The sequence below is a fragment of the Gymnoscopelus braueri genome (genome assembly GCF_963280865.1).
Source record: "Gymnoscopelus braueri genome assembly, chromosome: 13".
NCBI lineage: Eukaryota > Metazoa > Chordata > Actinopteri > Myctophiformes > Myctophidae > Gymnoscopelus > Gymnoscopelus braueri.
Window position 1 is genome coordinate 52563394 of NC_137615.1, and position 13671 is coordinate 52577064.

The 13671-nt window shown below is 39.9% G+C and overlaps 1 protein-coding gene across 1 annotated transcript; it reads right to left on the minus strand.

Moving 5' to 3' along the window:
* Positions 1-9803: 9803 nt before the first annotated feature.
* LOC308099691 (interferon-induced very large GTPase 1-like) lies at positions 9804-13638 on the minus strand. Its single transcript, XM_080448424.1, is given in 2 exon segments — positions 9804-10705; positions 10707-13638. Coding segments are annotated over 2 exon segments (3714 nt in total). The 5' UTR covers positions 13601-13638; the 3' UTR covers positions 9804-9885.
* Between the last annotated feature and the right edge of the window lie 33 nt (positions 13639-13671).

Below are 13671 nucleotides of genomic sequence, written 5' to 3' on the forward strand. Positions count from 1 at the left end.
GATTGGATAAATACATCCGTAAGTGGGGAGGCTATATAATGTATATTGCTAACAGGACTTGAGATGTGGTGGTAGCGCAACATACTGTTATTCTTTTTTTCCCCCTTTTACCTCATTGAATATAATTTATGTAAAGGAAATACCCAGGATTATTTGGCATTGTTTTTTGTTTTGTTCTTTTTAATTTAATGTATTGTATTGTATTGTATTGTATTGTATTGTATTGTATTGTATTGTATTGTATTGTATTGTATTGTATTGGTTTTTGTTGCATTTGTTGCATTTGTTGTCTATTTGTATGTCTGCTTCTGGTGTTTAACTCATTTTTTCTCCTTTTGTTTATATTCTACTTTTTGTGTATAACAAAAAATGAATAAACATTGAATCATAAAAAATATATATATATATCAGACCAGGCAACAGTGCAGAGAGGGAGATAGGAGAGCATATATTGGATCGGGGATGACGGCTAGCGCAGTCTTCTCTTAAAGGCAATGGCTTCTGGCACGGTGATTGGTTTTATCATTGTAACGCCCAAACCACACCTATGCATAATGTAAGGGGTAGCTCAGGTGTTTGGCGGGTGAGGGGGGTGCCACAGAATACCAAAGTTTGCGGGGAAACGCCTCTTGCCTAGTCCTAAATCAGTAATTAGTGGCTTAATCAACTTGAACCTGGAATAGGGCCGCTAGAGTTTAAGTGGTCGCATGGTATTATACGTCACAGACGCATCCCTTGAGGTTTTCAATACCCAGAAAACTGGCGAAAGTGGCCGTTTTCAGAAGGTCCAATCTGCTCAGTGAAACACATCAACTATTAAGAAAACAAGAAGATATGTTGACAAAGACACTCCATACATTTGGAAACATATTTTTATTTAAATCAATATCGTCTTCATTTAATGCAGTTTAATTTAAAAAGTAGGCTAACTCTCATATCCTCTCATAGGGAATGCATTGGCAGGTGCAGTTCATAGTTCTAAAGGACCTCGAGTAGCGGCGCTGTCTCAAAAGTGGGCGTGAATTTGTAGGCCTTCCGCTTCCGGCCGTGTGTCTCTATGGAGACACTCCACTATATATATATATATATATATATATATATATATATATATATATATATATATATATATATATGATATATATATATATATATATATATATATATATATATATATATATATATAATGATGCAGGGTTCAATGACAATGGAATGACGCAGCACAACAAGGAACCGTATCCACGGTAACGCAGTCAATGCACCACCTGCGTAGCCTGCTTGATAATGTTGACTGGGCGAATCAGAATCTGTAATGTGTAGTAGTATGAGTAGTTGTGCCGAGAGAGGAATGAGTAGTTGTCACTACTCACAATGAGTAGTTGTGCCGATTCCGTCGTAAATTCCCAATGGACGGCAGGGGCGTCAATTGGGTATGGCAAGGTATGGCAGGTGCCATCCCTTGGCTCCAGGAAAGAAAAAAATCTGAATAGTAGCCTAATGCAGGTGTAAATAAGACCATTGAGTTTGTATTGTGTTATAGGTACTAGACCATACCCGGTGAAGGGCGCAGGCGAAAGTAGTTGCAAACTTGGGGTTATTGCACGTCCTGTCGTGCGGTTTCTCCCCCCCGCGCGTCCCGTCGTGCCGCCCCCCCTCCTCCCCCGCAGGCTAGCTCACTGGCAGAGCGTGACAGACGTTGGTGTTGCCATGTTGGCCGTTTGTAAGCGGTTTAGGGGCAATATTGGTGGTAGTGTGTTTTGGCGTTGGTTGTGAAAGTGCAGGTGGGTGTGGGGACGTGTTGTGAGCTTGTACATTGGCTGTTTTCCAAGAGGCAAGGTATATGTGTGAAGGCGCTTCGTTTGGCCTTCTTTTCATAGACCTTGTTGCTTGTTTCTCGCGCGAAACCTGGCAATGTTATCTCCCATTGTTTGACACATAAACGCTAATAAGAAGCTGAGATTTGATGAAATTGAAAAACGGGCTTCGTAGCTAAGTTCAGATGGTAATGGTCAATGGCTGTGTGCAAAATCAGAGCAATTGCTCCAGCCACTGAGGAGAACCGGGCAGCTTCACCATGACCCGACTACAGACAGAGTTAAATTATAGGAGTTATATAGAGATATTATTGTTATATAGAGAAAGCTAAGACTCTAAGATCGATAAAACACATACGAGTCTTAATCTAAGGCTATAAAAATCTCTGAGTAGGGAGGGAGTCTAGGTCTAGCTTTACACAAGTCCTTTAGTTGGGATAGAGTTGAGGGTATTCTGATACTGTTTTCTAATATTTCAATATAATGTCCTAATGTATGCTGATCTCTCATGTAGTTTAGTTTTTGCTGCTGATGTATAATCAATAATGTCCTCTCTGCACAGCCTACCAGGTGTTCTATTAAACTATAAGTACTGTTCAACTTCTGTTTGAATAAACCTAATGCTCAACATATTACATAAAGTAACTCTGTGATTGATTGATTGATTGAATATTTTATTAGGCAAAAAAATATAAAACAGCACAGTTACATTTAAAATACTTTGTCTAGAAGGTCTGTTCAAAAAGGTCCTTGCGGTCTTGTTTCCAATGAGGTCCTTGTTATTCAATTCAAGGTCATATATAGTGGCACCACAGTTCAAATATCAATACAAAAATACATAAAAAGATAACACTATGTACAAACAAAAAATAAAAAAAGCAGGGGAAAAAAATGATAATGCTATATGTACAAAATAAAGGGGGGGGGGGGTCGTCTGTCTAAATGAAGCATAGCGTTAGTTCACGCATGCATTCTGCTAGCTCCTCCTCCACCCCAGCCTCCACCTTTTGATTAGAGTCTGGCATAGGCATTGGCCCCCTGAAAGGTGAATTGTCAGGGTTGTTTTAAATGAGCCCAGCGAACTGCACTTTTTGAGGGATGGGGTTAGACCATTCCAAACCTGGGTGGCAGTGCTGTAGATGGAGAATTTGCCCATGTTTGTTTTATGGGTGGGTGGGTGGGTGGTACTAGAGGGAGCGTTGTTAACGCTCCTTCTAGTTTTGTGACTGTGGGTGTCGCTAACCTTTTGGAGGTATTTACTCAGATATGCGGGTATAGGGGGCATATCGGGCAAATTAGCATTTACAATTTTGAAGACCAATCCCATCTTTAGTTGTTTAACCCTGTCTTCTACCATGAGCCAGCATATAGGCTGGCAAAATGGGTGGGAGAAAGGTGGGTCATGGGCTCCAGTCCGAGGAGTAGCCGAATCAGTTTGTTTTGGGAGGTTTGAAGCTAGTCTTCAGTGACATCGAGATGTTGGAGTACCAAGAGGTGCATGCATAGTCAAAGAGGGGCTGAATCAGGGCGCCTGAAAGGGTCCTGAGGGCATCCTTGGTGACAAAAGAGGAAACTGTGCCCATAAATCTGGTTCTCTGGTTAACTCTTTTGATCACCTTTGTAGCCATGCTTGCAGGCTTTGTAGGCATACCCTTGTGAATTGCTTTATGAGCTGTGTGGACTTCTGTTTCCGGAGTTTAAAAAAATATATGTGAGAATAGCATTCAGCACAATTTGTGCACCATAATACTTTAAAAAATCAATACTATGAGCTGTTATGCCTGAACAGGCTGTATAGTTTATTATGTATTATGATTCACTTGTAATGCAAGCATTATAGACATAATATTTTTTTCTAAAATAACAGGCGTAATAATATAAGCTTTATTTGTATATCACCTTTCATACAAAACAGATCAGAGTGCTTTACATTTAAGACATAAGAATAACAAAAACAGATCAAAACTAGAAAAAGTGCTCCTTCGAGCACAGGTCTCCGCCAGGTCAGGTACGTTATTGTGGCCTCCTGGTGGCGCTATAATAGGCCAATGTGAAAAGGGTGGCATTTATTGTTAGGCCTTTCACGGCAATCGGACACTGCATTCATGATTTGAGGCATTTTGTTCCAAAGATTTGTTTTGCTAAACTAGACCTGCTGGTGGCGCTATAACAGGCCAATGTGAAAAGGGTGGCATTTCTTCCTCGGCCTAGTGGGAATGTGCGTGTGAAATTTCACGGAAATCGCAAGCTGCGTTCATGATTTGAAGCATTGTGTTCAAAACGGACCAATCCTGCAAACTATGGAAGGTAACCTTAGGCAATGAGGAATATGGAAAATCGGACAGATCTGTGTTGATCACATGACTATAGAGATACTGTGTACCGATTTGCATGACGTTTGGATAAAATCTGTAGGAGTAATATAAACAAATGGGTTTTGCACAAATCGGCCTCCTGGTGGCGCTATAACAGGCCCATGTGAAAAAATTGGGGATTGGCATCCAGGGAGTATGTGTGTACAGTTTCGCAGCGACTGGGCCAACGGTGCCGGAGATTAGCTGCTAACGGACGGACAGGACACACGGACACATGGACGGACGGACACATTTTCCCAGATTCCATCCTCATTGGCTAAGGTTGGCTTCCAAAGTTTGCAGGATTGGTCCGTTTTGAACAAAATGCCTCAAATCATACATACATAACGTACCTGACCTGGCGGAGACCTGTTCTCCGAGGAGCACTTTTTCTAGTTTACTTATTTTTTTTTGCATTTTGTGTGCATGGTTTTAATATCCACTGCGGACTGACTTACCACCTTTACTACCTCTATGTTCCTCTTCCTCCATGGTAACTGATTGGCGAGACTCCATGATTGGACCTCACTTCTGTGTATGTCCCCTAGTACATACAGTATAATATGTCTATTCATATTAAGTTGATTTACCTAATGAAGGTCAGTTTACCAAAATCTTCTCTGTTAAATACAGTTTTTTTTAGTGAAGATAGTGTGCAGGACCACTTCTTTTTACTCTAAACTGGCTTCTCTCTCCTAGCCTGGCATGGCCAGACTAATATCACTGCGTAGATATTAGTCTGGAATCTCTGTGTGGAACCTGCATTTACAAGGGGTGGATAAAAAAATGCCTCTGGTGATAAACCTGCCCACATTTGCATACTGGGCCCTGAGTGCCCCACAATCTCGGGATCCATTCACAACCGAGCGGAGCCATGCAGACCAAATCTGCCAAGGGCTATTTGTTATTTTTGCATTGGCATATTTGTTTGGTTTCCAGGCTATCTCTCTCCTACACACACGTCCTTTCTAAGTAGTTGTGCAAAAGGACAGTATCTGCTAACCTATTTAGAGTTTAGAAGACTTTAGAATTTAGGATTAGTAAAGTGTAGAATTTTGGACCACCATTTTTACAAATACTGAACTTGTTTTAAATGAAGCCAATATTGTGATGTATACATATGATTCTACAAATTATGTCCACATTAAATCCAATGAGTTGAATACCATTTTAAAGTTAGCCTTGCAATCAGTCGTTAAATGGATTAAGAATAATACACTTGTTCTGAATGTTAATACGACTTACAGCATTGTTTTTTGATTCAAACCACTCTCTTAATAGGAAACAAGTTTTAAATATTTGCATAAATGTTGTGTTGATTAACCAACTATTATCTCAGACAGTACCTTGGGCAAAACACATAAATAAGATAGATATATAAGATTGCTAGGATGAGAAATAGTACTTCTGTAATGTGCAAAATGTTTGATACAAAGGAACCAAACGGGGGATTCAGGCTTTATTGTCCAATCTGTATTATTTCTCAGCATTATGATCTAGTGCTACAATGAATAAAATAAAGACATTATGAATGGTACAAAACAGAGCAGTGGGAATAGGGTTCCGTTCCGAAATGCTGTTGTAGTGCACAATTGTCTAGCTTGCTTATTTATTAAAAACATTATTCTGTTCATTAAGAGTGCGTTCGGATATGCGCACCGGGAGCACACTCACCTATTGGTTTGTATTGGACCAGTGCGCTCAGTGCCTTATATCCAAACGCACCCTAAATAAATAACTTTTGCAAAGACTCTTGACTCTTGTATAATACACGTTTACTCCAGGAAGAATCATGGTGCTAATGGTGGATCCTAAACAAAACGATCTTCATTCAGGTTGTGATTTGACCTCGGCTGTCGGCTGTGATGCTTTTGAAATAGAGCTGCACTTTAACCCTTGTTTCCATGACGATGAAGATGGATCCGTGCTTGTGTGTAAATCAAATACTGAAGCCTGATTTATACATGGTTAACAATAGCAGATCTACAAGCTCACAACGTGACGTGCTATGTTGCATTGTGAGCTTGTAGATCTGCTATTTTCGGTGCATGACAGTATGTGCAAAATGAGGCATAAGGAGGAGGCGATGAATGCATGCTGGAGTTTTGAAAAAAACAAAGTGGTGATATTATCTTTCAAAATGTTTGTTTAATTCAATCTGTTTAATTCAAAGTGAGGTGCATTTGTGCTCCATTCTGTATGTATTTATTCATAATTGTTGAACTAATAATGATTGTCGACATGGAGGAGGACTGTCAGTAAATAATATCTTGTATTAACCTTAGACCTAGAGTCTTCAGGTCAAATTGATCCATTTTAAAATCAAGGAGAAAAAAAAAGAAAAAAAATTCAGGCCATGGAGAGTGGGGGCTCAGTACACTATATTATTTTCTTTTGACACTTTTGTCACTCATTGTTGTGAAGCTAAATGGAGACATGTTGTAATGGCAGCTTTCTATGTTACTTAATAAGACCATCAAAACCATCTTTAGGGATCAATCCTTTGTTTATTTGTATTCATCATCAGGTTACAGAGGAGCAGCATGCCTGCCTCCCAGGTCCCTCCCAACACAAATGTCCCCCACATATTTATACAGGCAGGAGCAGTACACAGAGGTAACACATGGTAACTCCTTACATGGGCATGGGCCTATTGTATACAGTAGCTGACACCAATAGTTACTTACAGCACACCCCTTATCAGCACTTTGGAGGAACATACAGTTTAGGATATTTTGTTAAAGGTTTCATGACATTCAGTTTTACAACACATTAAAAGTATTTATCATGGTCCTTCAAACGTGTAAAAGTTTTAACTGAAAAATCCACTCCAGTGATCCATGGCATGATTTTTTCTCTAAAGCCTTTTCAACTGCAATGAAAAAATGAATCTTTGCCTGCGGTTGTCGCTGTTGAGGGATTTTGACTGTCAATCATCTCCTCTGCTCTGCACCCCCCCAAGGAATGGATATGGGATGGGAGGGGCGGAGAGGAGATAGGGCGGGATTAATGGACTGTGACATCACAGTCAAGGGGCCAATCACAGATTACTTTTCAGCATTACTGTATCAGAATGTGTTGTTTTCTTATTAAAGGGATATTTCACTTTCAAAAAAACTTTTGGTCATTTTATCATCTACTCAGGCCGTTGTGAGCCCCCCAGACAGTTTATAAGTCGCTTGATTCAGTATTTAGATATTTTATATACATTTTATCAGACACGCCCCCTTCCTATACAAACCCATTGTAACTTCAAACTCCATTTTAACCATGTTAGATTCATCAAAAACACCCGTCCTTGGTTCTGGTGACTCATACCGCCCCCCTAATACGCGAGGGGGCCGTGTTTTTTCAATTACTTTTTTCATTGATTTTAAATATTTTTTTGGGAAAATGAAAAAAAGAAAATACAATAAAAAAATAAAAATAAATAAATGAAAAACATTATCGGAAAAACACGACCCCCTCACGCATCAGGAGGGCAGGGTGAGTCACCAGAACCAAGGACGGGTATTTTTGATGAATCTAACATGGTTAAAATGAAGTTTGAAGTTACAATGGGTTTGTATAGGAAGGGGGCGTGTCTGTTAAAATGAATATCAAATATCTAAATACTGAATCAAGCGACTTAAAAACTGTCTGGGGGGTTCACAAAGGCCTGAGTAGATGATAAAATGACCAAAAGTTTTTTTGAAAGTGAAATACCCCTTTAACTGTATTGTGAACTGTCCATTAACTCTTTTTAAATGTTATTTTAAGCAGTTTGTTTCTTAAAGTATGTTAATACATAACTATGGGGTTCCCAAACTTTTCAGGCCACAATTCCAATTGCTTTTTCCACTTCACAAGTTTTATTCATGTATTTGAAAATAATCATTGTGCTTAATGATGTAAAGAAATATAAATATAAACAGTTCTTGACAAAATGTTCTCTTCATTCAATCTTCATTATTTTAGGATAAACACATAGGATAACTATACAACTACAGGACCACATTAGAAACTAGAAAAAGTGCTCCTCGGAGCACAGGTCTCCGCCAGGTCAGGTAGGTGAGTGTGGACCAGCAATGTTCTGAATTCGCCAATCAGGATGGAATGTGAAAAATCGGACAGATCCGTCTTGATCACTTGACTATAGAGATAATATGTACCGGTTTGCGTGATGAATCAAGTTTTGTAAAAATCTGCCTCCTGGTGGCGCTATATATTAGGGCAATGTTGAAACGGTGGTATTTGTTCCTCAACGTAGTGTGAATGTGCGTGCAAAGTTTCACGGCAATTGGACACTGCGTTCATGATTTGCGGCATTTAGTTCAATACGAGCCATTCATGCAAACTTTAGATGTCAATCGTAGCCAATCAGAATGGAATATGAAAAATCAAACAGATCAGTCTTGATCTCATGACGATAGAGATCATGTGTAACGATTTATGTTAAATTTGGATATAATCTGAAGGAGTAATATCCAAAAATGCGTTTTACATAAGTCGGCCTCCTGGTGTTTTTCCTTGACCTGTTGGGAGTGCACATACAAAGTTGTAAACAGATCGGTGCAGTTACGGGTAAAAACACGAATTGTCCTGTTATAGCGCCACCATGAGGCTGATTAGAAAAATTTGAAGTGGCATTTCTTCCTATACGTGCAACATTTCACGGAAATTGTATGCTGTGTTCATGATTTGAGGCATTTTGTTCAACACAGAGCACTTCTTCAAACTTTGGAAGCCATTTTGAGCCAATCAGGATGGAATATGAAATATCTGAAAGACCCGTTTCGTTTAATGACTATAGAGATACTGTGTACCGATTTGCATGACGTTTGGACAAAATCTGTAGGAGTACTGTCAAAAAAAATGTGTTGCAAAAAGCGGCCTCCTGGTGGCGCTATAACAGGCCCATGTGAAAAATGTCAGGCAGAGGTTCTGAATTGGCATCCAGGGAGTGTGTGTGCACAGTTTCGCTGCGAGCAAGCCACCGGTGCCGGAGATTACAGTAGCTGTTCACAGACGGACACACACACGGACACACGGACGGAGGGACGGACGGACGGACGGACGGACGGACGGACGGACGGACGGACGGACGGACGGACGGACGGACGGACGGACGGACAGGGGGCAAAACATACTCTCTCGCCATTCCTTTCGGGACGGACAGGGGGCAAAACATACTCTCTCGCCATGCCTTTCGGCCTGGCGGAGACAATAAATGTTTCATTATACTGTGTTTATTCTGGGTATGTTATATTGTGTTCAACTTGTATAATTATTGTACCAAATAAAATAAATAATGAAAGCATACAAAAACACAATATGGGCGTTCCACAAGGCTGCAGAGGACATTACTTTCTTAAAAGACCCTTTTAAATGTCAAATTTGGTAAAAGGGATACCTTTTATAGAATTGAAGTACTTTGCTGGGTGTTTTAATTGTGGTGTATATTTATGTATTATCTTGTCTTGAATGTATGCATTGACCCGAGCAAAACCATTTTCCCTTGTGGATAATAAAGGACATAATCTAATCTAATCAATAAGATGAAAATAAAATGCTTTCGTATTCCTTCTTTCAATTGACTGTCAAAACAGTCAGGCAGTCCAGGCACTTTGATGAACTTTTACATAATAATCCAGTAATAGGTACACTGTCACCCACATTAACTTTAATCATATTTATGGTATTTGGAAGCATGTTGTGGATGTGTGTGGGCCATTCCTAGACTACATATTCTCCAAGCTTTCAATAGCGTCCTGTTGTGTATGCTCTTTCCATTCTTCAGGAATTTCTCCAACGCCCTTGAATTCTCTGCCATAATACTTCTCCAGTTGCTTTTGAAAGTGACACACAAACCATTTCCAGTATGTCAGTTTTGATTCATCAGGGGTAATTCTCCAGTTAGCACATTCTGGACATTTCCGATAGTCTTTGTATAGAATGGCCTCCTCTGAACTTAATGTAGGGAAGAAAGAGTCATCACTTGCAACCTGTGTTGTGCAGAAATCAATGTTAAATAACTTTGTACCTCTATAGTAGCCTCCATAAACTGCATTTGGGCGATGAAAAGGGACACTGTGATCATCAGGGCTGTGATCCTCAACAGTGTTGGTACAAATGGCACTACAGAAAGGACACTGTACCCAGCAACACTTGCACAGTTGGTCGATAAGAATTGACACACACACAGTCTTCAACCGGACATCCTCCTGGTTGGTTAAGAGGCTGTTCAAATCTGCCTCCATAGACTTAAGGTGATTCTCAATCTGCTCTTTAAGAAAGTCAAACTTGTTTATGTCCTTAAGATGATCATAGCAGTCGGTGGCAACACGTAGGTCATCTTTTAACAGACTGGAAAACTCCTTCAACCACATGCTGGTGTCTCCACTCTGCTTTTTTACTATTTCTGTTACATCATGCACTGCTTGCTTCAGAAGACGGACTATATCCTCCACATTTTTCTTCATGATATTGAGTACCTTGTTCTGATTGTTGGATATGTATTCCTCAACAGATGTTTTAATAAATAGCTCCATGTGTTTCCTTGATATAGTTAATGTAACTGTCAAAGTCTTCATCTTTTGCCAGTGATTGTAAAACATGTTTCTCCAAGTTCACCCTATTTGCACTGAAGGGAGGGTGACTACATCGTATCTCTCCAGCCAGGGCAAGGGCACTCTTGTCATAGATAGGCTGAACTGCAGACACCTTCAGTTTGCTACAAAGTAGTTCACCAAGCACAGCGGCAGAGGAGCTACCTCTACAAAAGCTACTGAATACATTATAGAATTGTCCCTTTTGGTTTTCCAAATATGCACACGCATCATTGTTCTTTTGGAATTCATTGTGAGCATTTTGAAAATATGCCATTGCAATTGCACAGGCATTAAGTAATAGATCAAGTTTGAACTCCTTCTTGAGGCCGATGAGGGATTCAAAATCTTTCACTTGTTCTTCCACATTTTTTGCTACTTCATGCATGTAGCTATTATGGTAGCCTTCTGTGTCAACAGGTTTCTCCTTCATTAAGACATTGGTTTGTGTCTCAACTTTGGCAATGAGGGCTTTTAGCAGATCGTTATGATTAATCTCTTTTGTTGAACTTGTTGAACTAAACCATGAGGCAACCTTTTTGAAAGCCTTCGTGAAAACTTCAGCTGTGCTCAATGTGTTTTGCATATTGGCTATGCAATCAGAATAATTCCCTTGCTTGGATATGTCTTTACTGCTATTGCGGCTGGCTATAAGACTCCACTCATATCCCATATCTTGAAGGATAGAATAAACATCCTCTTGAATGTTGATCTCCATTATGGGAGGAACATCTGCAGTGAGGTCAGTAACCCAACCTTTCCATAGAGTGTTAAACTCCTTTTCAAGTTCCGTTTCATCATTTGCCTTGCCTTTTAGCTTGCTGGCAAGCTCTTTGCTCTTGTGTAGAAGCTCATTTTCGTAAACTGTCTTCCTATCATCCCATTTCTTTCGAGCTTTCCTCTGCTGAATTATTTCCTCTAGCTTTTGTTTGGCTCCTGTCACTTGTTCATCGCGGAAAGCCTTAATTTTCTTTTCAAATTGTGTTTTCCATTGCACCAGTACATCTTTATCTTCATCAAAATATTCTTTCACTGCTTTTTCCACTTCTTCCCAAGTCTTATTAATTTCTTTGACAAGATCATTCTTATTAATCTTGTCAAGTCTTCCATTTTCAATTCTGTGGTGAAGTTGGTTTTCAATTGTCCGCATTCCTTGCCTTAAAGCCCAGGTCCATTTTGCATACTCTTCTTCAAGTTTTCTGTACAATGAAATTTCCATTGTGTTTTTGAAACTGAAAACAAAGTGTTCATTCAGCAGAGCATCCCAAAGGTCTTTAATGGTGCTGTTGAATTCTGAAAGTGTCATTCCTTTAGACTGTTTTGCTTTTGAGAGTATCAGGTTCTTCAGCTCTTGAATGTTTTCACTATAACCTGGGTTTGGAGGGGCCATGGGTGGATTGCCTTCCCAGAGCTGGGAAATGTATTTCACATCTTTGTCTACATCAAATGCAATGACATCACTGAAGAACTTGGCATCAAACGCTTCCTCTTTGGCAGCTAGTTTGGTCATCTCATCAAGATTTTCTTGTAGTCGTCTCTTTCCCACCTTATTTTTTTCACCAGCTTCAATAGCTGCAACATTCTGGTGAACGAACACACAACTTGGAGACAGTTTAACTTTCTTCATTCTCATGAAGGCCTGAACAGCAATATGAAGAATATCTTGCATCTCAGACAGATTCTCTCCAAAGATGTTGATTAAAGTCATATTTCCTAGACCAATGACAAATGTTGCCAATTCATTGTCATGGCGATAAGTGTCTTGCCCTGCCAGCTCAGGAGCACGTAGTCCTTCAGTGTCCACAACCAGGACATAGTCAAACTTGAAGTCTTCCTGGATCTCCTTTGATACTTTCACTAGCTGCATGAAGGCTCCTCTAGTGCACCTGCCAGAACTTACTGCAAACTTCAATCCAAACATTGCATTCAGCATTGTAGATTTTCCACTGCTCTGGATGCCTAAAACTGATAAAACAAAAACTCTCTTCTCGTCTCCAAGTTTGTTTTTCACTTCATCTAGAACACTAGTGATCCATGTTAAAGGCACATGAGCGGCATCTCCATCCATCAGCTCCATTGGGTGACCTGCTATCATAAGCTCTGCCGCCAGCTTAGGGTAATGAGACCAGTATCCTCTCTTGCTGGTAGATGCCTCTATAGAGGCTTCATAGAGTTGTCCTGTTTCTCTCAAGATGTGCTCAAATCCAACAGTTGATGACTGCAGTTCATCTGAAATTTCCCCCAACTCATTTTGCTTCTTCTTCAACATATCTGAGTTGCCATTATTCTTTTTCAAATGCAAGACCTCAGACCACTTAGCATCATATGCCTGGTTGAGTTCAGAAAGTTTATCTGAGAAGCTGTCATCCAGAAAGAATACAATCCATTTTAGGAAGTATAGTTTTTCATTCTCATCCAGAGACTGCAGGTTTTCAATAAACATCTGCATCAACTCACTGGATGGTTTGTCACATTGTTTCTGTCTTATCTGCTTCAGTTTCATTAGTTTTTCACTTTTTTTCATCTCTAGACTTTGAGCACCACAACTGTCTACTTTGAGGCAGGAGAGGTCTTTCTTTACTTTGCACCACTCATGCCACAATTGGCCATGGCATGGTAGAAATGTGCCTTTGATCTCTGAAAGCTCTTTTCCTTTGAGCAAATTTAGAATCTGCTGAGCAGCAAATTTCCCTTTTTGGCATGCAGGGTCTTCTTCATCTGTTTTGATTTCAGAGACATTTCCCATACTTTGAAGTTGGAAGGATGTATTTGTTGTTGACAAAATGTTTCTAATTACTCTTGTCATTTCTTCAGCCACATTTGACTGACTTCTATCCTTCACACCCATTATAAACTTTCCTGGTTTGATCTCCTTGGCAACAGAGTCATTATCAGCAAGGAGACAAATGAGAGGTTTTG